A 24506-nucleotide genomic window follows, 5' to 3' on the forward strand; every position below is an offset into this window, starting at 1 on the left:
TGGACGCTTGAGAGGTCATCCAAGTAATTATCTGGTCCTGTTCTTTTGGATCTGTGAGGGTTGTTGTCCTGGACAACATGGGCAGTATTGAGTGGGTTTTCTTGGGTGCTCCCCTGTGGCCTGTACGTGAACCGTCAGGGGAAACACCTCTTCCCTTGCCCCTCCCTCTTTCACCGGATTTCTTCCTCATTTCACTTATCCTTAAAGTACACGCTGACTGGCAGCAGTACAGTGGCAGTACAGAAATGCTATACAGTGGTGGGTGAGCGGTGTACCACTATTGTCAGCAGTGACACAGAGCACAATGCTATACAGTGGCGGGTGAGCGGTGTACTACTGTTCCCAGCAGACACAGAGTGGAAGTAAACACAATGCTATATAGTGTGGCTGAGCCGTGTACACAGAGTGGCATTAAACACAATGCTATATAGTCTGCTATATAGTCACCCCGAACAGGGTGATGTTCTGCAGAACCCGAACAGTGGCAAACACTGTTCGCCCAACACTACTGGGAGGGAACGCAGATTTTAGTACCTAAACACACGATACAACATGTTTTCCGGGGTCGGACTCTGAGGCACATACAGATGGTCCCGATCATCATCCTCATCATACAACTCTTCTCCTGAGTCTGACCCACCCACCACCTCTGCCACCCCAACATCCCCAGACACAGACCCCTCATCGTCCTCAACATTAACTTGGGATGCTGGCCTGAGCCAGACCTCCTCCTCCACATCAGGCCCCATCATCTCCTCAATGGCAGCCCTCATTAATCGCTCTGGCGACGGACTGATGGACACAACGTTCTCCTCCGGGGAGGGCTGCTGCTGACCACTGGCTGCTGGGGTGGATGTTATAGCTTGCGTGGGGCGTTGGCTGTTGCTGTTGTTGGGAGTGCTGCTCACAGCGGAGGTCTCTGGGGAACTCATGTTGAGCTCATATAGTGGTTGACGGTGAGTGGAGTATTACTGATCCCAGCAATATACACACTGACTGGCAGAGTACGCAATGCTATATAGTGTGGCTGAGCGGTGTACACAGAGTGGCAGTAAACACAATGCTATATAGTCTGGCTGAGCGAGCGGTGTACTACTGTTCCCAGCAGAATCAGAGTGGCAGTAAACAATGGTATATAGTCTGGCTGAGCGGTGTACACAGAGTGTCAGTAAACAATGGTATATAGTCTGGCTGAGCGAGCGGTGTACTACTGTTCCCAGCAGAATCAGAGTGGCAGTAAACAATGGTATATAGTCTGGCTGAGCGGTGTACACAGAGTGTCAGTAAACAATGGTATATAGTCTGGCTGAGCGGTGTACACACAATGCTATATAGTCTGCTATATAGTGTCAGTAAACAATGGTATATAGTCTGGCTGAGCGAGCGGTGTACTACTGTTCCCAGCAGAATCAGAGTGGCAGTAAACAATGGTATATAGTCTGGCTGAGCGGTGTACACAGAGTTTCAGTAAACAATGGTATATAGTCTGGCTGAGCGGTGTACACAGAGTGTCAGTAAACAATGGTATATAGTCTGGCTGAGCGGTGTACACAGAGTGGCAGTAAACACAATGCTATATAGTCTGGCTGAGCGAGCGGTGTACTACTGTTCCCAGCAGAATCAGAGTGGCAGTAAACAATGGTATATAGTCTGGCTGAGCGGTGTACACAGAGTGTCAGTAAACAATGGTATATAGTCTGGCTGAGCGGTGTACACAGAGTGTCAGTAAACAATGGTATATAGTCTGGCTGAGCGGTGTACACAGAGTGGCAGTAAACACAATGCTATATACTCTGGCTGAGCGAGCGGTGTACTACTGTTCCCAGCAGACACAGAACAGTAAACAGAATGCTATATAGTGTGGCTGAGCGAGCGGTGTACCACTATTCCCAGCAGACACAGAACAGTAAACAGAATGCTATATAGTGTGGCTGAGCGAGCGGTGTACCACTATTCCCAGCAGACACAGAACAGTAAACAGAATGCTATATAGTGTGGCTGAGCGAGCGGTGTACCACTATTCCCAGCAGACACAGAACAGTGAACAGAATGCTATATAGTGTGGCTGAGCGAGCGGTGTACCACTATTCCCAGCAGACACAGAACAGTGAACAGAATGCTATATAGTGTGGCTGAGCGAGCGGTGTACCACTATTCCCAGCAGACACAGAACAGTGAACAGAATGCTATATAGTGTGGATGAGCGAGCGGTGTACCACTATTCCCAGCAGACACAGAACAGTAAACAGAATGCTATATAGTGTGGCTGAGCGAGCGGTGTACCACTATTCCCAGCAGACACAGAACAGTGAACAGAATGCTATATAGTGTGGCTGAGCGAGCGGTGTACCACTATTCCCAGCAGACACAGAACAGTGAACAGAATGCTATATAGTGTGGCTGAGCGAGCGGTGTACCACTATTCCCAGCAGACACAGAACAGTAAACAGAATGCTATATAGTGTGGCTGAGCGAGCGGTGTACCACTATTCCCAGCAGACACAGAACAGTAAACAGAATGCTATATAGTGTGGCTGAGCGAGCGGTGTACCACTATTCCAAGCAGACACAGAACAGTGAACAGAATGCTATATAGTGTGGCTGAGCGAGCGGTGTACCACTATTCCCAGCAGACACAGAGTGGCAGTAAACAGAATGCTATATAGTGTGGCTGAGCGAGGTACACAGAGTGGCAGTAAACAGAATGCTATATAGTGTGGCTGAGCAAGCGGTGTACTACTATTCCCAGCAGACACAGAGTGGCAGTAAACAGAATGCTATATAGTGTGGCTGAGCGAGGTACACAGAGTGGCAGTAAACAGAATGCTATATAGTGTGGCTGAGCAAGCGGTGTACTACTGTTCCCAGCAGTGACACAATGACAGGGGGGACCCTGGCTAGCGTGGCTGGAGCGCGAACTACCCTGCCTGCCTACCCAAAGCTAAACCCACAGACAAATGGCGGAGATATGACGTGGTTCGGGTATTTATTTACCCGAACCACATGACCGTTCGGCCAATCAGAGCGCGTTCGGGTCCGAACCACGTGACCCGTTCGGCCAATCACAGCGCTAGCCGAACGTTCGGGGAACGTTCGGCCATGCGCTCTTAGTTCGGCCATATGGCCGAACGGTTTGGCCGAGCACCGTCAGGTGTTCGGCCGAACTCGAACATCACCCGAACAGGGTGATGTTCTGCAGAACCCGAACAGTGGCGAACACTGTTCGCCCAACACTAGTGGACACACAGAGAAGGGGAGATGATGGACAGAGGGCAGGGAGTGGACAGAGAAGGGACGAGCAGAGAGCAGAAGTGTTTGCTTGCACACAATACCCACATGCTGCAATCATATGCTTTACATGTATTTCACCTATATGCTCATCTGTGTACTTTCTCATGCAAATGTCGCACAGTGAAAGAAAGCATTCCCCGAAGATAAGTGCAGCTGTATAGAGCAGAGTCTGGGAGGATAATATTGCAAAGCAATCACAGTGCCTGCAAAGTTACTGAGCTGTGCTGAGCCAAAAGCTTCCAATGTGATCACTGTGCACAACTACGGAACAGCCAGCCTATAATGGGCAGCACGTTATAGCCAGTATGTGTGCTCTACACATATCTGGCAGTGGCACACATGTCCCCTCTCTCACATCTACCTGTCCCTGTGCAAGGCTGGCTCCCCTCCAACTCAGCGATCCGTCCCTGCTCTGCTTCCCGAACCCCGCTGCCCGCTGAGAGGGGGCGTGTCGCTTCTGGCCCCGCCCCTTTTGCGATCCGAATCACTCATTTTGATGATTCGGATGATCGACTCATAAAATAGATTCGGATCAAAGATCCGAATCGTTCATGATCCGGACAACACTACTAAGCCCGCCATCCGCCGTCTGGCCCGCAGAGGGGGTGTCAAGCGCATTTCTGGCCTCATCTATGAGGAGACCCGCGGAGTGCTGAAGGTTTTCCTGGAGAACGTCATCCGGGATGCCGTCACCTACACCGAGCACGCCAAGAGGAAGACGGTCACCGCCATGGATGTGGTGTACGCCCTCAAGCGCCAGGGGCGCACCCTCTACGGCTTCGGAGGCTAATCCGGCTGCTTCACTGATTCCAACTAGAACACAAAGGTCCTTCTCAGGGCCACCCACTTTCTCTATAAAAGTGCTGTCATATCCCCGCAATGTAAGCAGCAGTCAGCATTGCTATAAACTACGCACAACAGCGGGATTGTTCTACCACCGGCCACCACTGAAAGAAGCGGAGGCAAATGGCTTCCCGTGATGTCACTGAACAGCCCGATAATCGCTGCTTATTCATCGTCCCCGCTCATCTTACCGATCACTGGCTGCATCTGCTAAGAACGTTGAGCTATGAGTGGTGACGTCACAGAGTGATGTAATTGCAGTGCAAGAACATGTAGAAAACGGTCGCTGAAAGATTGGGAAAGTAATACATCTGTAAGGTTGTTTTGCTGTATATGGTAAGCACCGCCTGTCTGCCGTCAAAATGGCCTACCCCTCGAATCCCTATGACCTATTCTAGTGGGGGTATTCATGTAGAATTTGTATGGGGGTGTAGTAGCGCAAAATTCTGCGAGTTTAGTTTGTGGGGATCACAGAAAACTGGGAAAGCATTGTGTTGAGAATTCCCTCACACCTGCTTCTCCCCACTGGCAGTGGCATGGTGGTGCTGAATTTGCGCATATTTGATACATAAAAACCTTGCTGCTGCAGAGAGATACACGTTGAGAACATATAAGTAGTTTTCACACCAGATATAAAGATGCATAATTACCCACCAACATTTTGAGATAAGAGGGGGGGACTTTGCCAGCCACTCCACTAGCTACACCCCCTCTGCGCCCCTAGTCATCAGACACACCATAAAGAATGCAGAAGCCTAACCACACTGGTCCTTTCTATCATCTCCAGTCTCTACTTGTCCTTATTAACGTGTGAAAATATGTAGCATATCAATTTAAAAGACGAAAATAAAGTTTAATCAGACAATTTTAAGGAGAAAAAAATCATATATTTATATAGCTTTTAGCCTCAGCCCTGAAAGAGGGGACAGTCCTTCCAAAAGGCAGGACAGTAGGGAGCTCTGAAGACACCCTTACATTGTGATCAAGTGAATAAAAAAAAAAATATGCCATGGATGTGGTGTAGGCCCTCAAGCACCAGGGACGTACCCTCTACGGCTTCGGAGGCTTAACCTCCTATTCCTCTATTCTGAGCATCGTTCCACCCAACGGCTCTTCTAAGGGCCGCCCACTCTGTCTTTGGAGAGCTGTTTAACCGTCATACATGTAACGATAATTGTCTGAGGCGCTCTTAAAACTTCCTTGTTTGTCTATACCCCACCTCCAGTATTTTGTTTGATTCTATTCTCGGAGTTCCTTTACCTTGTAAATCAAATCCATAGTCTGTATCTTTTCTTTGCATTTTACAGATTGATGCACCACTGCCACCATGTGGTGATGAATAAGAGTACAGCACTCCTCCGCTTCCTGTATTTTTATTCCCTCTACATTTCATACTTCCAAAAGGCAATACACAACTCAATTTCTTCATTGCCTAACCTCGACCAGCTCTGGAGCCCAGAATAAGTGGGGAGTGGGTACAGTGAACTGCCTTCAAGTTACACTCCAGGCCTGGACAGCTGCTTGATTACACAGCGCTGTACATTGGTTAAGGTTACAGACAATGGGCCTGATTCACAAAGCGGTGATAACTCAGTTATTAAGCCTAAAAGATTTTAGGCGTGATAACCTTTGCACCGCTGAGTTAGCACCGCTTTGTGCTCTTTATCGTGCGCAAAGTTTTGCGTGCGCAATCGCGCAACTCCGCGCGCAGCGCCCATAGGGTTTAATGGGGGCGTCGCGCGCACTGCACTGTGCGCCACTCGTTTGTGCGCGGAAAATTTGCGTGAGTTTCTTCTTATCATGCCTAAACTGAGTTTAGGCGTGATAAAGGGCTTTTCACTGGCGTGCAAACACTTTGTAAAAATATTGGGCCTGACTCACAAAGCGGTGCAAACAAACCAGAACACGCAGCACAGTATGAGTGTAAGGTAATGCTTAGTCAGTCACTGGATGGGAGCATGGAGATTAGGCAAGTCCAGTTAACTCAGATCCATAGGATGGTGGGATATGGTGATGAGGTGCGTGAACAGGTAGGTGACATAAGGAGGAGGGCCCTGCCTAAAGGCTTATAATCTAGACGAGGGAGAGGTGGGGACATGAAAGGTAGGGGACAAGAGTTCAGCTGAGGGTTTAGAGCACTAGTGGTGAGGGGGGGGGGGGGTAGACCAGAGTGAAAAGGTGAGTTTTGAGGGTCTTCTTAAAGATGTTGAAGGAGGGGGGAAACCCTAATGGGGGGAGGTAGGGAGTTCCATAGTGTTAGAGCGGCTCTTGAGAAGTCCTGGAGGCGTGCATGGGATTGGGTGATGCGGGGGGTAGTCATGCATAGTTCATTGGAGGATCGGAGTGAGCGGCAAGGTATGTAGGGATGATCACAGATAAGCAAATGGTTCTGAGTTGATGCAAATTGTAATGCAAATGTATGCAATTTGAAATTGGACCAGTCACTTTAAACCCAGGTTTAAATTGATTGGTCCTTTTTCAAGCTGCATATATTTGCATAAAAATGTGCATAATTTCAGAAGAATTTGCATCTCATTAATCATCCCTACCTCTGGGTAAGATTGGAAATGTAGGTTGGACAGGTTTTGTTTTGTGGAAAGATTTGTAGGCCGGACACAGTATCTTGAATTCTGGACTGGATAGGGAGCCAGTGGAGGGATTCACAGAGGGGAGCCGCTGTGGTGGAGCGATGGGAGGAGTGGATAATTCTGGCTGCCACATTCATGATGGACTGCAGCGGGGATATTTGGGTCATAGGGAGACAAGACAGAAGGGCGTTGCAGTAGTCAAGGCGGGAAATTAGGAGGGCAAGGATGAGGAGTTTGGTGGTGGCAGAGGTCAGGAAAGGGTGGATCTTGCAGATGTTACAGAGGTGAAAGTTGTAGGACTTTTTGAGGTTTTGGATGGGGGGGGGGGTGAAGAGTGCGGAGTCCAGAGTGACACACAGACAGCGGGCTTGAGACGTATGGCGAATGGTAATGTGTAGGGATGATCAATGAGATGCAAATGTATGCAGTTTGAAAACGGACAAATCAATTTAAACCCAGGTTTAAATTGATTGGTCCATTTTCAAGCTGCATATATTTGCATAAAAATGTGCATATCTGTGATCATCCCTAGTAGTGTGGTTAACAGGGACATTTACATCTGGGAGGGTCAGGGATGGCCAGGGGGGGGGAAGATCATAAATTCCATTTGTCCAGGTTTAGTTTCAGGAACCTAGTGGACATTCAGGAGGAGATGGCTGAATAGGCAGGAGGAGACCTTGTCCATAGTAGTGGTGGATATGTCAGGGGTGTGGAGGTAGATCTGGGTGTCATCTGTATACAGATTATAGTTAAAACCCATGAAGGAGATAACCTTTCCAATGGAGGATGTGTATAGGGAGAACAGTAGGGGGCCAAGGACCGAGCCTTGGGGGACTCCTACCGAGAGGTGGTTGGGGGTAGACGAGGACTCATTTAAGGAGGTCGTGAAGGTGCGGTTGGAGAGGTAGGATGAGAGCCAGGCCAGGGCATGAATGCCAATGGACTGGAGGGACTAGAGGAGTAGGGGATGGTCTACTTAGAGGGAAGCCAGTTAACTTATCTGTATGTTTTTTGGGGATGTGGGAGGAAAGCCACGCAGACACGAGGAGAACATATAAACTCATTGCAGATGTTGACCTGGCTGGAATTTGAATCCGGAGACCCAGCGTTGCAAGGCAAGAGCGCTAACCACTACGCCACTGTGCTGCCATAAGGGGCTCTATTCATAAAAAACTTGTGGCGTAAATACTCGTAGAGGTAAAATACCGCAGCGGTATTTTACACTTCTGGGTGGTCATTCAAAAAAATCTTGCCAGCTGCGATACAAGAGCGGAGATCTCCCGCTGAAAGCTGGCGGTAAGCTGTCGGAAGGCATGCGGAAACACTTATGCCGGCAGAGTCCCTCCGTGCACTGCTCTCTCTGGAAGGTCTGTCCCATTCACTTGTATGTAATCCGCAAAATCAAAGGAAGTGGTATTTCCCGTCCACATACCGCTTCCTCTTAACTTCATGAATGGCCATTTTGTTACTTTTTTCTAGATAAATCTAGAAAAACACTGGAGAAGGCGGAAATTTCTCGCTCTGCTGGGGGATTGTAGATTTTCATGCGGGAACAGCTTTTATGAATGCCCACTTTGCTAAATGGACGGGAAAATCCGCTGTTTTGAGCGGAAAACTTGCGGTAACCTTTTATGAATAGAGCCCAAAGAGTCCATCTTGTGCATAGCATACAGTATAAAAAGTGATACTTATCATGAGCAGTGTTGTGGGGTGACAGTGGATGCCACTGGGTGCACGGCCTGACAACCGTTTCGCTTAATCCGCTTCTTCTGAGGCTTAAAAGTGCACCAGACAATACTGATAAGCACATTTAAAAATCATCAAATCTACACTTTGGGCACATACAACTCATTTTCTGTGGCAAAATGTATAAATACTAATGAAACATGTTTCCCATCCAGCACAATATACTAGAATAATTGTAGAACATTTCTGTGGCGCTACTAAGAAAGAATATTGGCAAACCATTTGCTGGCTTATCCAATGTGTGTACAGGCATTTTCTGACTAAACATAATAGATACACCAGTGCTTCCTTTCATTCCAGATGCTGAACAATTTCCTCTTCATTATAAACGATTAAAGCAGTGATCCCCCATACATGCAGCTAACGTGTTTTGGGCCCCCAGGGTACTTCTTCATAGCAGACTTGGACATGGTAAAATTGAACATACATACATACATACACACACACTGCCACCTCCTTCCAATGCCTCCCATCTAGAGATGACACACACACACCTATCAGAAAGCCAGCACAGCAGCTATTTTGCAGTCTGTGTTTGGCTTCTGTGCTAGGCAGATCAGGGAGAGTGTGCTGCAGATAGGGGAAGTGTTAGTTAGGCCTGTGTTCTGTGTCCCCAGTGGGGTTTCTTGCTGCTACAATACCAATTCACCATCTACATAACCCCTGAGACCTCTCTGTTCCCTGAGGCTCTGTTTTGATCTTGTAATGATATTGTTGTTCAGTGTGTCCACACAGTGCACTTTGGGCTTGATTCACTAAGACAAATAGCATGCCTTATCCAAGTTTACAGTTCATAGCAAATTCATAGTAAGTTTGTTGTGCTCGCTATGTTACTTTGATAAGGCGTGTTAACTTGGATAAGGCATGATATTTGTCTTAGTGAATCAAGCCCTATTTGTCTTAGTGAATCAAGCACTTTAGCTGTTGCAGACAGGTGTAGTCAGTGCTTAGTGCTACAGTAGTTCACCCTTCTGAGGGCTGTTTTTCTTTTTCTTGCTATTGTTATATTGCATTTGCAATCCTGTTTGTCCAGTGCACACGTTAGCTGTTGGAGACAGGTCTGCTGGTCCTTGTAGTACACCAACCATAACCCAATAATCCTTCACCACCTCTACTGCCCCCTGAATAAGGCCTCAGTGCAGAATCTGTGGTTTTTTTTTTGTCACTTAACTATCACTGAACTACCTCAGCCTGACTGTAGCGGCTGGAAAACCGTGATCGCCTGCACTCCCGTAAACATGCGCACAAGCATGGCGGCCACTACACACCACTGCACAAAGATTGCCGCTGAGAGGTTTAACCACTTCGGGACCGGCCACCTAACCCCCCTTAAGGACCAGGGCATTTTGCGGTGGAGGGGGGTGCGCGCGTTTGGGGGGGTCAGGCGGCCGGATCCTGTCTGTGGCTGGCTGGGCAGTGTCCCCCCCATGGTGGCAAGTGTCCCCCCTTACGCCAGCAGCAATCACTCACCTTCCAGGCTCCAGTGATGAGCCGCAGTAGCCCCCTTCTTCTCCAGCCGGCATCTCCGCTCCAAATGACGCTCAGGTTGGCGTCGCGGCTTGATGACATCATCAAGCCGGGACCCGGCGCTGACGTCAGACGGAGCAGAGATGCCGGCCAGAGCAGAGTGGGGCGCCGATCGTCGCTGGAACAGCAGGGAGGTGAGTGGATCCTCTTCTTTTTCCCCCCTGCCGATGCCGCTGTCAAAATGATCACTTCGATCCGACGGCGATTGTAGTGATCACGTGATCAGCAGCCATCGCGTATGACTGAGGGGAGATGCCAGCTGCCATTTACTTTTTTTTATTTACAGGTTTGCTTTAAGTTACAAAAGGGTTGGTGCAATAAAGTGCATGAAATAACAGAAAGCACATGGCAATATTACAGTTATAACCGGCAGCATTATACCGCAAGTTACGCTATTCACAGTACTCGAGTAGCGAGAGCATTGCTATGGTGTTACACTACTAATGAGTGTTACCATTAGTAATATAGTAACACGTTACTGCAGCAACGCTCATCCTACTCTAGTACCGCAGGTTAAACTGATATCGTAACTCACGGTACAATGCTGGTAATATTGGCAATCACACCCCACTTTTGTGCATCAACTGCAAAGAACCATATTAAACCTTTTCCCAAGATTGAGGACAAATTAGACTTGTCCAGAGTTTTGTCCTCAAAGTGGCTTCTTCTATCAATTTGTTTAAACCAAGAATGGTGCCTCCCAGCATTCAGAGGAACTCCTAAATTTCACTCCCTGGCAGGTGCATAACTACAAATCACCCCCCCACACACACACACACATCCCCCAGCAAAACCTTAATGGCGCCCCCTTAATGTTCACAACCCTTCCTTTGCCTCTTCTTAGTGACCCCCCCCCCCCCCCCAGGCTGGGGGCCAATCTTTCTTGAGTAGCAGAACCCGTAAAGTGTCTATGGGGCACCTCTGTACCACTTAAAGCAGTGGTTCCCAACCCATGTGCCGCGACACATACATGTGTCGCGGCAGCTTCGGGTATGTGTCGCGGCTCTCGGAGGGAAGCAGCGCAGCGGAGGTAAAGCTGTGGGCAGCGGCGGAGAAGGGGGCCATCTCCCCCCCTTCTCTCACCTTAGGGTGCTAGCCTTCCTCGCTCTCCCCTCCGATCTGTGTGTGCGGCGGCGTTTGGCAGTGGGCGGGACTTACCTTCCGTGTCGCTCCATGCGCCGGCCGGAAGTTCTGGTGCCGCAGCCGCTGCTCTGGTCTGGATCAGGCCAGAGTAGTGGCAAATCATCCCGCGCCGGCGACGAGACCAGACGGAGGACACGGAAGGTAAGTTCCGCCCCGCTGCCAGCCACCGCACTTCATTCCGGAGGAGAGAGCGAGGGAGGGAGAGCACCCTGAGGTGCTGCTCTCCTTCCCTCGCTCTCTCCTCCTGGGGGGAACCTGGCTACAATATACTGGGCACATATATCCCTGGCTACATATACCGGGCACATATACCTCTGGCTACATATACCGGGGACATATACACCTGCCTACATATACCGGGGACATATACCCCTGCCTACATATACTGGAGACATATACCCCTGCCTACATATACTGGAGACATATACCCCTGCCTACATATACTGGAGACATATACCCCTGCCTACATATACTGGGGACATATACACCCGCCTGCATATACTGGGGACATATACACCCGCCTACATATACTGGGGACATATACTCCTGCCTACATATACTGGGGACATATACTCCTGACTACATATACTGGGGACATGTACCCCTGCCTACATATACTGGGGACATATACCTCTGGCTACATATACTGGGCACATATACCTCTGGCTACATATACTGGGGACATATACCCCTGCCTACATATACTGGGGACATATACCCCTGCCTACATATACTGGGGACATATACCCCTGCCTACATATACTGGGGACATATAACCCTGCCTACATATACTGGGGACATATACCCCTGCCTACATATACTGGGACATATACCCCTGCCTACATATACTGGGGACATATACCCCTGCCTACATATACTGGGGACATATACACCTGCCTACATATACTGGGGACATATACACCTGCCTACATATACTGGGGACATATACACCTGCCTACATATACTGGGGACATATACACCTGCCTACATATACTGGGGACATATACCCCTGCCTACATATACTGGGGACATATACACCTGCCTACATATACTGGGGACATATACACCTGCCTACATATACTGGGACATATACCCCTGCCTACATATACTGGGGACATATACACCTGCCTACATATACTGGGGACATATACACCTGCCTACATATACTGGGGACATATACCCCTGCCTACATATACTGGGGACATATACCCCTGCCTACATATACTGGGGACATATACCCCTGCCTACATATACTGGGGACATATACCCCTGCCTACATATACTGGGGACATATACACCTGCCTACATATACTGGGGACATATACACCTGCCTACATATACTGGGGACATATACCCCTGCCTACCTATACTGGGGACATATACACCTGGCTACATATACTGGGGACATATACCCCCTGGCTACATATACTGGGGCATATACCCCTGCCTACATATACTGGGGACATATACCCCTGCCTACATATACTGGGGACATATACACCTGCCTACATATACTGGGGACATATACACCTGCCTACATATACTGGGGACATATACACCTGCCTACATATACTGGGGACATATACACCTGCCTACATATACTGGGGACATATACCCCTGCCTACATATACTGGGGACATATACACCTGCCTACATATACTGGGGACATATACACCTGCCTACATATACTGGGGACATATACCCCCTGGCTACATATACTGGGACATATACCCCTGCCTACATATACTGGGGACATATACCCCTGCCTACATATACTGGGGACATATACACCTGCCTACATATACTGGGGACATATACACCTGCCTACATATACTGGGGACATATACACCTGCCTACATATACTGGGGACATATACACCTGCCTACATATACTGGGGACATATACACCTGCCTACATATACTGGGGACATATACACCTGCCTACATATACTGGGGACATATACACCTGCCTACATATACTGGGGACATATACCCCTGCCTACATATACTGGGGACATATACACCTGCCTACATATACTGGGGACATATACCCCTGCCTACATATACTGGGGACATATACCCCTGCCTACATATACTGGGGACATATACCCCTGCCTACATATACTGGGGACATATACCCCTGCCTACATATACTGGGGACATATACCCCCTGGCTACATATACTGGGACATATACCCCTGCCTACATATACTGGGGACATATACACCTGCCTACATATACTGGGGACATATACACCTGCCTACATATACTGGGGACATATACACCTGCCTACATATACTGGGGACATATACACCTGCCTACATATACTGGGGACATATACACCTGCCTACATATACTGGGGACATATACCCCTGCCTACATATACTGGGGACATATACCCCCTGGCTACATATACCGGGGACATATACCCCTGCCTACATATACTGGGGACATATACTCCTGACTACATATACAGGGCATATATACCTCTGGCTACATATACTGGGCACATATACCCCTGGCTACATATACTGGGGACATATACACCTGGCTACATATACTGGGCACATATACCTCTGGCTACATATACACCTGCCTACATATACTGGGCACATATACCCCTGGCTACATATACTGGGCACATACCCCTGGCTTTATATACTGGGCACATATATCCCTGGCTACATATACTGGGGACAACTGGCTGTTTGTCATTATGTGCATTTACTGGTGAAAAGCAGTCTCTTATTATGTGCATTTACTGGTGAAAAGCTGTCTCTTATTATGTGCATTTACTAGGAAAACGCTGTCTCTCATTACCTGCATTTACTGGTGAAACTTTCTCTTATGTGCATTTAGTGGGGAAACGCTGTCTCTCATTACATGCATATAGTCTACGTGTCACGGAGATCTGAACGTTTGGTTTGATGTGTCACGACTCCAAAAAGGTTGGGAACCACTGACTTAAAGGATACCTGAGGTGACATGTGACATGATGAGATAGACATGTGTATGTACTGTGCCTAGCACAAAAATAACTACGCTGTGTTCCTTTTTTTTTTCATTCTCTGCTTGAAAGAGTTAAATATCAGGTGTGTAAGTGGCTGACTCAGTCCTGACTCTCCTGTGATATTAAAGAGTTACTACATAACTAAAAGGTATCAAATAGTATATTAAATAACTACATCAAGAACATGTAATTGTATCATTGTAGGAGACATGCTGAAGATCACAAATCGGGGGAAGAGCGGAGAAACAGCAACATGTTCTGTACTACCCTGAGAGGAGGGGGTGGAGCAGAATGAACCGTAATATGAAAAAAAGGAGGGGGAGGAGCCTCTCATGTATTGTGTTATGAAGAGGGGAGATGAGAGGATCAATATGTACTGAATCGTGGAAAGGGACAGATGAGGAGTATCATAATATAGAGGGGAGAAGAGGAAGAATATGCACTGTACTATGTAGAGAGGAGGGGAGGAGGATCAGCATGTATTGTACAATACATTGGGGGGAAGGAGCAGCATGTACTGTTTTATGAAAAAGGGATAGGGTATAGGAAGGATATGTACTGTACCATGGAGAGAGATGGAAGGAGCTGCCTTTAACCTGTACCATAAAGAGGGGTGAGGGGATAAGAGAAGCATGGACTGTACTATACTATAGACAGGAAAGGGTATGATGGAGTGACATTTACTGTTATATAAATAGGAGATGGGGGGCAACATGTAATAAGATGAGAAAACAGCAGAATGTATTGCACTGTGGGAAGGTGTGTGGGGAGGGGGGTGCAGGAGGGGAGGAGCATGTACTACTTACCAGAGAGAGGACCATCGGGGACTGTACTACGCACGTTTACTTTTACACCACAGTGGTTTACTTTTGGCTATAGCTATCTGCTATGAACTCTGCAACTCAATCGCACATGCTTTATTTTATTTATGTTTTAACAATTCTGTCTACAAAATACTGCCAGTCACCAGTATCAGCAGGAATGTCTTCTCTGATGTGCAACTAGGCTTCCTTTCCTTGTGAAGCATTTCCCACACTCTGAGCATGCAAAAGGAAGCTCGCCAGTGTGACTTTTCTTGTGTATATGAAGATGTGCTTTCTGTCTGTAGCATTTCCCACACTCTGAACATGGAAAAGGTCGCTCCCCCGTATGACTCCGTTGGTGTGCAAGGACTTCTCCTTTCTGAATAAAACCTTTTCCACAAACTGAACATGAAAATGGGTGCTCGCCTGTGTGGCACCTCTGATGTCTTAGAAAGGATGTTTTCCAAGTGAAACATTTCCCACACTCTGAGCATGCAAAAGGACGCTCTCCTGTGTGACTTCTCTGGTGTGCCAGAAGGTTTCGTTTACATGAGAAACCTTTCTCACAAATGGAACAAGAATAAGGACGCTCCCCTGTATGAACTCTTTGATGTATAACCACGTCTCCTTTTACAATAAAACTTTTCCCACACTCTGAGCATGCAAAAGGACGCTCCCCTGTGTGACTCCTCTGGTGTACAAGAAGGTCCCTGTTGGAACAGAAACATTTGCCACATTCTGAACAGGAAAATTTCCTCTTGTCTATATGACTTCTTTGGTACTGAAGGAGGCTTTCTTTAGTATTTAAAGGAGTATGGGTTCTTTGATGTTTAATAACGCTTTCTTTCCTTGTAAATTTTTCCCACATTCAACACATGAAAATGGATGCTCACCAGTGTGGCTTTTCTGATGTACATTAAGGCTCGATTTCTGCCTGAAACATTTCCCACACTCTGCACATGAGAAAGGACGCTCTCCTGTGTGACTTCTTTGGTGTTGAAGCAGGTCCCGTTTATAATTGAAGCCCTTTCCACATTCTGTGCATGGAAAAGGATGCTCAGCTGCATGGTTTTTCTGATGTTGAATAAGATGTGAATTCAAAGTGAAAGATTTCCCACAGACTGAACATGAAAAAGGACGCAGGCCTGTGTGACTCCTCTGGTGTCTAGCAAGTTCTGATTTCTGAATGAAAGATTTCCCACACTCTGGACAAGAAAAAGGCCGCTCACCAGTATGAGTTCTTTGGTGTACAAGGAGTTCTCCTTTAAAAAGAAAGCCTTTCCCACACTCTGAACATGAAAAGGGTCGCTCAGCTGTATGCATTCTTTGGTGCGTATGAAGGTTTGATTTGTGACTGAAACTTTTCCCACACTCTGAACATGGAAAGGGCCGCTCGCCTGTGTGAGTTCTCTGGTGTGCAAGAAAGTGCGCTTTCCATGTAAATGTCTTCCCACACTCTGAACATGAAAATGGTCGGTCACTGCTATGCACAGTCTGATGTAAAACCAGAGATGAATTCTTGGTAAAACACTTGCCACATTCAGAGCATGTGAACCTCTTATTGCCACCAAGCATAACAGTGTGTGATGAAGCAGGAGAGAATGCCTCATAATCACACTGATCCGATGACATATTTGTACCTTGGGTTCTTGGATCAGTATTATTTGGGGTAACAGGATGTGATGGGTCAGAGGATTCCTCAGGATTAGAGGGATTCAGTGATCTCTCCTCATGGTAAAGTCTGTGATGTGTATTTCCAGTAATGGGGTTTCCTCCTGGAGAATATTGTGCGATGCCATAATCTTCTGTATTATCATCTGGAGGTGAGATAAGATGTCCCTCCGAGGTGTTCTCCACATCCTGTCCATCTGTTGGGGGTATAATAATAGTTATAGAACATTAATTATTGTGTGCAGACAGCAGTCATGATTGCTATAGCAGTGAACTAGAATGGAGATGGACCTTCCATATGGTGTATAGTAACTCCTCCTCACTTGTTGGTACTATGATGTTATACTGAGGAATGGAGATGGGCCTTTCATATGGTGTACAGTATCCCCTCCTCATTTGTTGGTACTATGATGTTATACTGAGGAATGGAGGTGGGCCTTTCATATGGTGTACAGTATCTCCTCCTCATTTGTTGGCACTATGGTGCTCTACTGAGGAATGGAGATGGGCCTCTCATATGGTGTACAGTATCTCCTCCTCATTTGTTGGTACTATGATGTTATACTGAGGAATGGAGATGGGCCTTTCATATGGTGTACAGCAGGGCTGCCCAATAGGTCGATCGCGATCTACCGGTAGATCGCGACCGCCTTTTTGGTAGGTCTCGTAAAATTTGTTGCGGCCAGCAGCTCGTGTTTAGCTGCTGGCCAATAAGGATGCATGCGAGGAGAGAGGGAGGAGAGAGGCGGCGCGGCCGCTACGTCATGGCTGGGGGCGGCGACGGGCAGCCTGCAACGTGCGTGCTTGTAACGTACCCAGCGCCGCCCCCAGCCATGACGTAGCGGCCGCGCCGCCTCTCTCTTCGCCGCCGCTTCTCTCCTGCATCCCATTGGCCTGCCAGAGTCTCTCCTCGCCGCCTCTTCTCCTCTGACTGCCTGCAGGTACATATACCTGGCTAGCCTACACTGGGGGCCCATACACCCGGCTAACTACACTGAGGGCCCATACACCCGGCTAACTACACTGAGGGCCCATACACCCGGCTAACTACACTGAGGGCCCATACACCCAGCTAACTACACTGGGGGCCCATATACCTGGCTAACCTACACTGGGGGCCCATATACCTGGCTAACCTACACTGGGGGCCCATATACCTGGCTAACCTACACTGGGGGCCCATATGCCTGGCTAACCTACACTGAGGGCCCATATACCTGGCTAACCTACACTGAGGGCCCATATGCCTGGCTAACCTACACTGAGAGCCCATATACCTGGCTAACCTACACTGAGGGCCCATATACCTGGCTAACCTACACTGAGGGCCCATATACCTGGCTAACCTACACTGAGGGCCTATATACCTGGCTAACCTACACTGAGGGCCCATATACCTGGCTAACCTACACTGAGGGCCCATATACCTGGCTAACCTACACTGGGGGCCCATATACCTGGCTAACCTATACTGAGGGCACGTAACCTATGCTGCAGGCACATATACCTGGCTAACCTACGCGGGGGGGGGGGGCGTGCTTAGACGTTGGTAGATCTCCTGGCCTCGGCAAATTTTAAAGTAGCTCGCAAGCCGCAAAAAAATGTGGGCACCCCTGGTGTACAGTATCTCCTCCTCATCTGTTAGAACTATGATGTTATACTTAGGAATGGAGATGGACCTTTCATATGGTGTACAGTATCTCCTCCTCATCTGTTAGAACTATGATGTTATACTTAGGAATGGAGATGGACCTTTCATATGGTGTACAGTATCTCCTCCTCATTTGTTGGTGCTATGATGTTATACTGAGGAATAGAGATGGGCCTTTCATATGGTGTACAGTATCTCTTCCACATATGTTGGCACTATGAACCTTTCATATAGTGTACAGTATCTCCTCCTCATTTGTTGGTGCTATGATGTTATACTGAGGAATGGAGATGGGCCTTGCAATATGGTGTACAGTATCTCCTCCTCATTTGTTGGTGCTATGATGCCATAGTGAGGAATGGAGATGGGCCTTTCATATGGTGTACAGTATCTCCTCCTCATTTGTTGGTACTATGATGTTATACTGAAGAATGGAGATGGGCCTTTCATATGGTGTACAGTATCTCCTCCTCATTTGTTGGTACTATGATGTCATAGTGAGGAATGGAGATGGGCCTTGCATATGGTGTACATTATCTCCCCTCATTTGTTGAGAACATGATGTTATACTGAGGAATGGAGATGGACCGTTCATATGGTGTACAGTATCTCCTCCTCATTTGTTTGGAACATTATGTCATACTGAGGAATGGAGATTAACCTTTCATATGGTGTACAGTATCCCCTCCTCATTGGTTGGAACATGATGTCATACTGAGGAATGGAAATGGGCCTTTCATATGGTGTACAGTACTATGATGTTATACTGAGGAATAGAGATGGGTCTTTCATATGGTGTACAGCATCTCCTCCTCATTTGTTGGTGCTATGATGTTATACTGAGGAATGGAGATGGGCATTTCATATGGTGTACAGTATCTCCCCCTCATTTGTTAGTACTATGATGTTATACTGAAGAATGGAGATGGGCCTTTCATATGGTGTTCAGTATCTCCCCCTCATTTGTTAGTACTATGATGTTATACTGAAGAATGGAGATGGACCTTTCATATGGTGTTCAGTATCTCCCCCTCATTTGTTAGTACTATGATGTTATACTGAAGAATGGAGATGGGCCTTTCATATGGTGTACAGTATCTCCTCCTGACTTGCTGGACACATTAGGTAGTGAGGTTGGAATACTGAAGATGTTCTTATGGAGAATAATGAAGGTTTTTCAGCATTTCCATAGCTGAAGGATGTTTTCTACACTGGGAAGCAATATTTGCTTGCTGCAGGATAAACATACTCTGTAAAATTGTATACCTGACACAGAAGCAGCCATAAGTAACATTTTGAAGCCAAATGAACACATCTATTTGGCCATAGTCTGGAAAAGATGCATTACAACTACCGAAAAGATAACAAACCAAACATTATATTGGTGGAAGGTAGTAACATAAAAGCAATAACAAAATGAAGACCATTGAAGGAAACCTGAAGTGACCTCAGTAACGGGAAGTGTCTGGTTGTTCCAGAGTTTTCCAGGATCCTACTAAAGGACAAGGGACTCTATATCTTATTTGTTGAATAGGTTTCATCTAGCACCGAGTGCGGCCGTGGACGAATGCATCTGGACCGAGCGTAATTTGGGCTGGATTAAGGTCCACACATGCCCAAAACAATGAAGTGATTGTGCACAGAGGACATTGTTATTCTAATTGTAAGTACAACGTGTACAACTACAAATACAACTTACAATTAGAATAACAATGTTTAATACTTGTTTTTGGTTAACCATTGTATAATTTTTACTTGGGTTCTGAGCCAGTCACCTCTGCTTTACAGTTACTGTTCCGTTATATTGCCTGAGGAAGCAGGATCACACTTGCGAAACGCGTTGCATACTTGGAGTATTGTGAATCAATTGTTGATTGTTTAAACCAGTGATGGGCCGAAATTTCGCATGCGCGAAATTTCGCATTGAAATTCGCATTTCACATCGTAATTGTAATGTGAAATTTTAGTGAAAATCTTAATTGATTTCGTATGTAATAGTAGTATTTCATACTTTCGCGTAATTTTCGCGCAATTTCGCAATTTTTTTTTTGCCGATTTTGGCAGTTAATAGCCCTCATACATGCTATTGCTACCAAAATTAGTACATTTGTTAAGGAGAGTATTAGGTACAAGTAAAAAAAAAAAATTTTCAAAAAGATGTCGTTTTTGAGAAAATCGATTTTAAAAATACAAAGAAAAATGGTTTTTAAACGGTCATTTTTCAAAGTTTAAAAACCATTTTTTCTTTGCATTTTTAAAATCGATTTTCTCAAAAACTATATGGTCTATTTGGAAAATTATTTTTTTCCCTTGTACCCACTATGCCCTTTAACATATGTAGCAATTTTGGTGACAATAACATGTTAATTAACATATAGTAAATATTGCGGTCACGATGCTTCAGGTTAATAGCAATAGCATGTTAATTAACATATAGTAACTATTACGAATGACTACAAAATCAATTTAGTTTGCAAATCGTAATTACGTATAGACGTAATTGCGAAAATGTACGTGAAATTTGTGAAATCGTAATTTTGCTGGTTATGATCATTACTAGTTTAAACCAACAATTTTTGGTGTCTACCACTGCTCCCTCCTTTTAAACAGGTTTTAATAATTTTTATACTACTGTGGCGTCCATCCTTGGTCGAGAGGCGTTACTCCATCCTTCCGATTTACAGAGAGCGACTTCTTCACTTGAGTGGGGTCAGGTCTAATCTCTCCATCTGCCATTACAGTGGTTAACTTGGCGGTAACCTTGGTTTTCATTACACTTATCTTGGTATTACGATTTACTCCACTACATTTGGGCTCTCGGAGTTCCTATTTTTCTTTAACATTCAATGTGAAGCATCGTGACCGCAATAGTTACTATATTTTAATTAACATAGTTGCGGCCACTAGTGAAGTATTGCGGTCGCGATACTTCACAGGGACCACCCGCATTGCACCCGCATTGCATGCCTTCTAAGGAAGGCACACTCCTTACATAGCAACGAGCGCTGCTATGTAAGACGGGCATAGCAACCGCTCCCTCTTTTAACTCACATTAAGCTGCGCTGCTTTACATAAGTCATGCAGGTCTGTTGGTAGGAAACACTGGAGAATATGAAACATTTCTGTATTTTGTGTTAAATATTCACCTGTATTGATATCAAGAGGACTTTCTTCCTCTTTAATTGTCATCATCAGTTTATCCTCATCTGTATTCTGCTGATCGCTCCTCACTTCTTCCTCTTTAATGTTCATCATGTTATCCTCCTTCATAGACGGCCAATCCCTTCCCACACATGTTTCTTCTTCCTCCTCTTTAGCGGTCTCCATCACTTCATCCCCCTCTACAGTCCTATGAGTCTGATGATCGCTCTTGACATATACTTGTTCTTCTTTAACTTCAGCTTTAACAATAATCTTTTTTGTATTCTAGATCAACAAAATAAGGAAGGGGGGGGTGGGTTTTGTTTTTTTTTAACAAACAATAATACATTTAGACAACATAGAATATCATTCACATGCCTTAAAGAGAACCCGAGGTGGGTTTTTTAAATCTTAAGAGGACACAAAGGCATGTTCTGTGCACAATCACATGCCTCTGTGTCTCTCTATTGCCACCGCTAGTCGTCACCCGCCCGTTTGATGTGCCCCCTGGGTGCTTCCCGGGTCGCGGCTTAGCTTCCGATTGGAGGAAGCTTACATGGACAGGAAGCAAAGGGGACAGAGGCAGGGGGAGCCGATGATGATTGACAAGCTTCAGGTATACAGAAGGCTAGCGACAAGCAGATTGTCGCTAGCCTGGCGATATTTTCATGGGGGCATAGCAGACACCGGGTGGGACTAGAGACGGCAATAGAGAGACACAGAGGCGTGTGATTGTGCACAGAACATGCCTCTGTGTCGTCCTCTTCAGATTTAAAAAACCCGCTTTGGGTTCTTTTAAAAAAATTAAATTTTCAGCTTAATGTCTACAGGTCCACCTACCTGATAATGGTGGGGGATGGTGGGATCTTCCTTTGTACAATTCTGGGAATAAAGAGGACCTGTACATCTCTCTGGTGGTTTTCTGTTGTTGTTGGATCCCTCTGTAGGAAACACACAAACTGACTGAATACATTGGGGTTGATTCATCAAAGTAAATTGCAGGAGGTTGCTCGCGCTAATAAATCAGTGCAATGTAATTTTGTTTACTTGCGCACTAGTGGCAGCATAGCGTGCGTAACTAAACAACGGCCGCTGCTTGTAATAGCCGTGATAGTGATTTATCACTATCTTGATACTTCACTAAAGTGGCCGCTACTATGTTAATTAACATAGTGGAGGCCGCACTAGTGAAGTATCGCAGATGCGTGCAAGTAAACAAAATTAAGTCATGCTGATTTGTTAGCGCGAGCAACAGGAGGTTGTGATTATGATGATAGAGCTCTATGTGATTATGATGATGGGGGGATCTAAGTGGACCCTCCGTATTGCTCTGTCCTTTACAAGACATATAAGTCTCCTCTTACCCAGTGATGAGAGAGGCATCTGATTCTCCATCATGTCCCTGCAGAGGTCCTTGTGTCCTTCTAAATACTGCCGCTCCTGTACGAGAGGAGGATCACGGAGACGAGTTCTGCAGGTCATTAGTTCACCAGGTGTTTGCTCATTACTTCATAACCCTGTGAATACAACATACAGTAATAATCCCTGCTGTGCAGATTCCCAGAATGCATCTCTCCTCTCCAATGTGGTCAGTGTTAAAGTGCACCTAAAGTGAGAGATATATGAAGGCTCCCATATTAACTACATTTTTAAACAATATCAGTTGCCTGGAATCCAGCTGATCTCTGCAGTAGTGTCTGAATCGCACACCTGAAACAAGCATGCAGCTAATCCAGTCAGACTTCAGTCAGAAACCTCTGATCTGCATGCTTGTTCAGGGTATGACTAAAAGTATTAGAGGCATATTTAAAAGATGACTGAAGTAAGAAGAAAATGGAGGCTGACATATTTATTTCCATGTAATTACCTAACGACCGCCAGACCCAGTAGTCCTGGGGCCGGCTACTGCACTAGATCACACACAGGCTGCGCGCGCATCTCCTGCTTGAGGGGTGGAGCGCCACCCCACCTTCAGTCACCGAGCAGCGAGACTGTTAGACGGCGGTTTCACATCTATTTTCTTGATAAAGCGCTGCGATCTGCAGCAGCGCTGTGCTGAGTGGCTGTCCCCTCCATTGGCTGGGGAGTGATCGGCTGTCATAGGCTGAAGCCTATGACAGCTGATCACGCTGATTGGGTGGCTGGGGGAGGAAGGGAGGGAGCAGAGGGGAAAAAAATACACATTTTTATTTAAAAAATAAACCAATAAATATTTATAAAAAAAAGAAATAAACATGGGGGGAGGGTGATCAGACCCCACCAACAAAGAGCTCTGTTGGTGGGGAGAAAAGGAAGGGTGGGGGGGGGGATCACTAGTGTGCTGTGTTGTGCAGACCTGCAGCTTGGCCTTAAAGCTGCAGTGGCCAATTTTAAAAGAAATAGCCTAGTCTTTAGGGGGGTTTGGCGCTGTGGTCCTGAAGTGGTTAAACAATACCAGTTGCCTGGCAGCCCTGCTGATCTATTTGGCTGCAGTAGTGTCTGAATCAGACCAGAAACAAGCATGCAGCTAATCTTGTCAGATCTGACAACAAAGTCAGAAACACCTTGGGGTTGATTCACTAAGACAAATAGCAGGCCTTATCAGAGATAACATGCCTTATCAGTGTTAACATGCCTTATTAGAGTAGCATAGCAAGCACTACGAACTAATGCCTACTAATTGGCAATGACGAGTGCTCCACTCGTCCTGCCCTGAGCCCCTGCAGATCCAATCACTTTAACCTCCCTGGCGGTATGATATGTGCGGCTGCGCGGCCGCGGGAGGGTTTTTTTTTCACCTTTTTTTTTTTAGCATGTAGCTAGACTAGCGCTAGCTACATGCTTCCCCCCTCCCTGCGGTGTCCCCCCGTACTCACTGATCGCCGCCAGCGCCGCTTGCTTATAAGGAAATCCCATTCTAAACGGGATTTCCTTGAGGGCTTCCTACGTCGCCATGGCGACAAACGTCGTGACGTCACCGACGTCGTGACATCACAGGGAATCCCGATCCACCCCACAGTGCAGCCTGGCGGCGATTGGCCAGGCTGCGCAAGGGGTATGCGGGTGGGGGGCCTGTATCGCGGCGGGTAGCGGTGCATCGGCGGCGGCGATAAG

General features: G+C 46.6%; 3 protein-coding genes across 3 annotated transcripts in view; 1 reads left to right on the forward strand and 2 right to left on the reverse strand.

The window, feature by feature from the left end:
• LOC137534764 (zinc finger protein 84-like) overlaps window positions 1-24506 on the forward strand; it is a 253689-nt gene that overhangs the window by 8442 nt on the left and 220741 nt on the right. The gene's annotated exons all lie outside the window — the stretch shown is intronic.
• LOC137536891 (zinc finger protein 91-like) overlaps window positions 15050-24506 on the reverse strand; it is a 69865-nt gene continuing 60408 nt past the window's right edge. Inside the window, exons 10-13 of the mRNA XM_068259072.1 lie at window positions 22778-22920; window positions 22254-22354; window positions 21419-21698; window positions 15050-16818 (exon numbers count right to left, since the gene is read on the reverse strand). Coding sequence (XP_068115173.1) covers window positions 15755-16818; window positions 21419-21698; window positions 22254-22354; window positions 22778-22920 — 1588 coding nt within the window. The 3' untranslated portion in view covers window positions 15050-15754. The remainder of the gene's footprint in view (window positions 16819-21418; window positions 21699-22253; window positions 22355-22777; window positions 22921-24506) is intronic.
• LOC137536890 (oocyte zinc finger protein XlCOF6.1-like) lies at window positions 15120-15687 on the reverse strand. The gene is made up of 2 exons (XM_068259071.1): window positions 15683-15687; window positions 15120-15639 (listed from the first exon to the last, which is right to left on the reverse strand). The coding sequence occupies exons 1-2, from the start codon at window positions 15685-15687 to the stop codon at window positions 15120-15122; spliced, it is 525 nt and encodes a 174-aa protein (XP_068115172.1).

The sequence above is a fragment of the Hyperolius riggenbachi genome, chromosome 10 (assembly GCF_040937935.1).
Source record: "Hyperolius riggenbachi isolate aHypRig1 chromosome 10, aHypRig1.pri, whole genome shotgun sequence".
Classification (NCBI taxonomy): Eukaryota; Metazoa; Chordata; class Amphibia; order Anura; family Hyperoliidae; genus Hyperolius; species Hyperolius riggenbachi.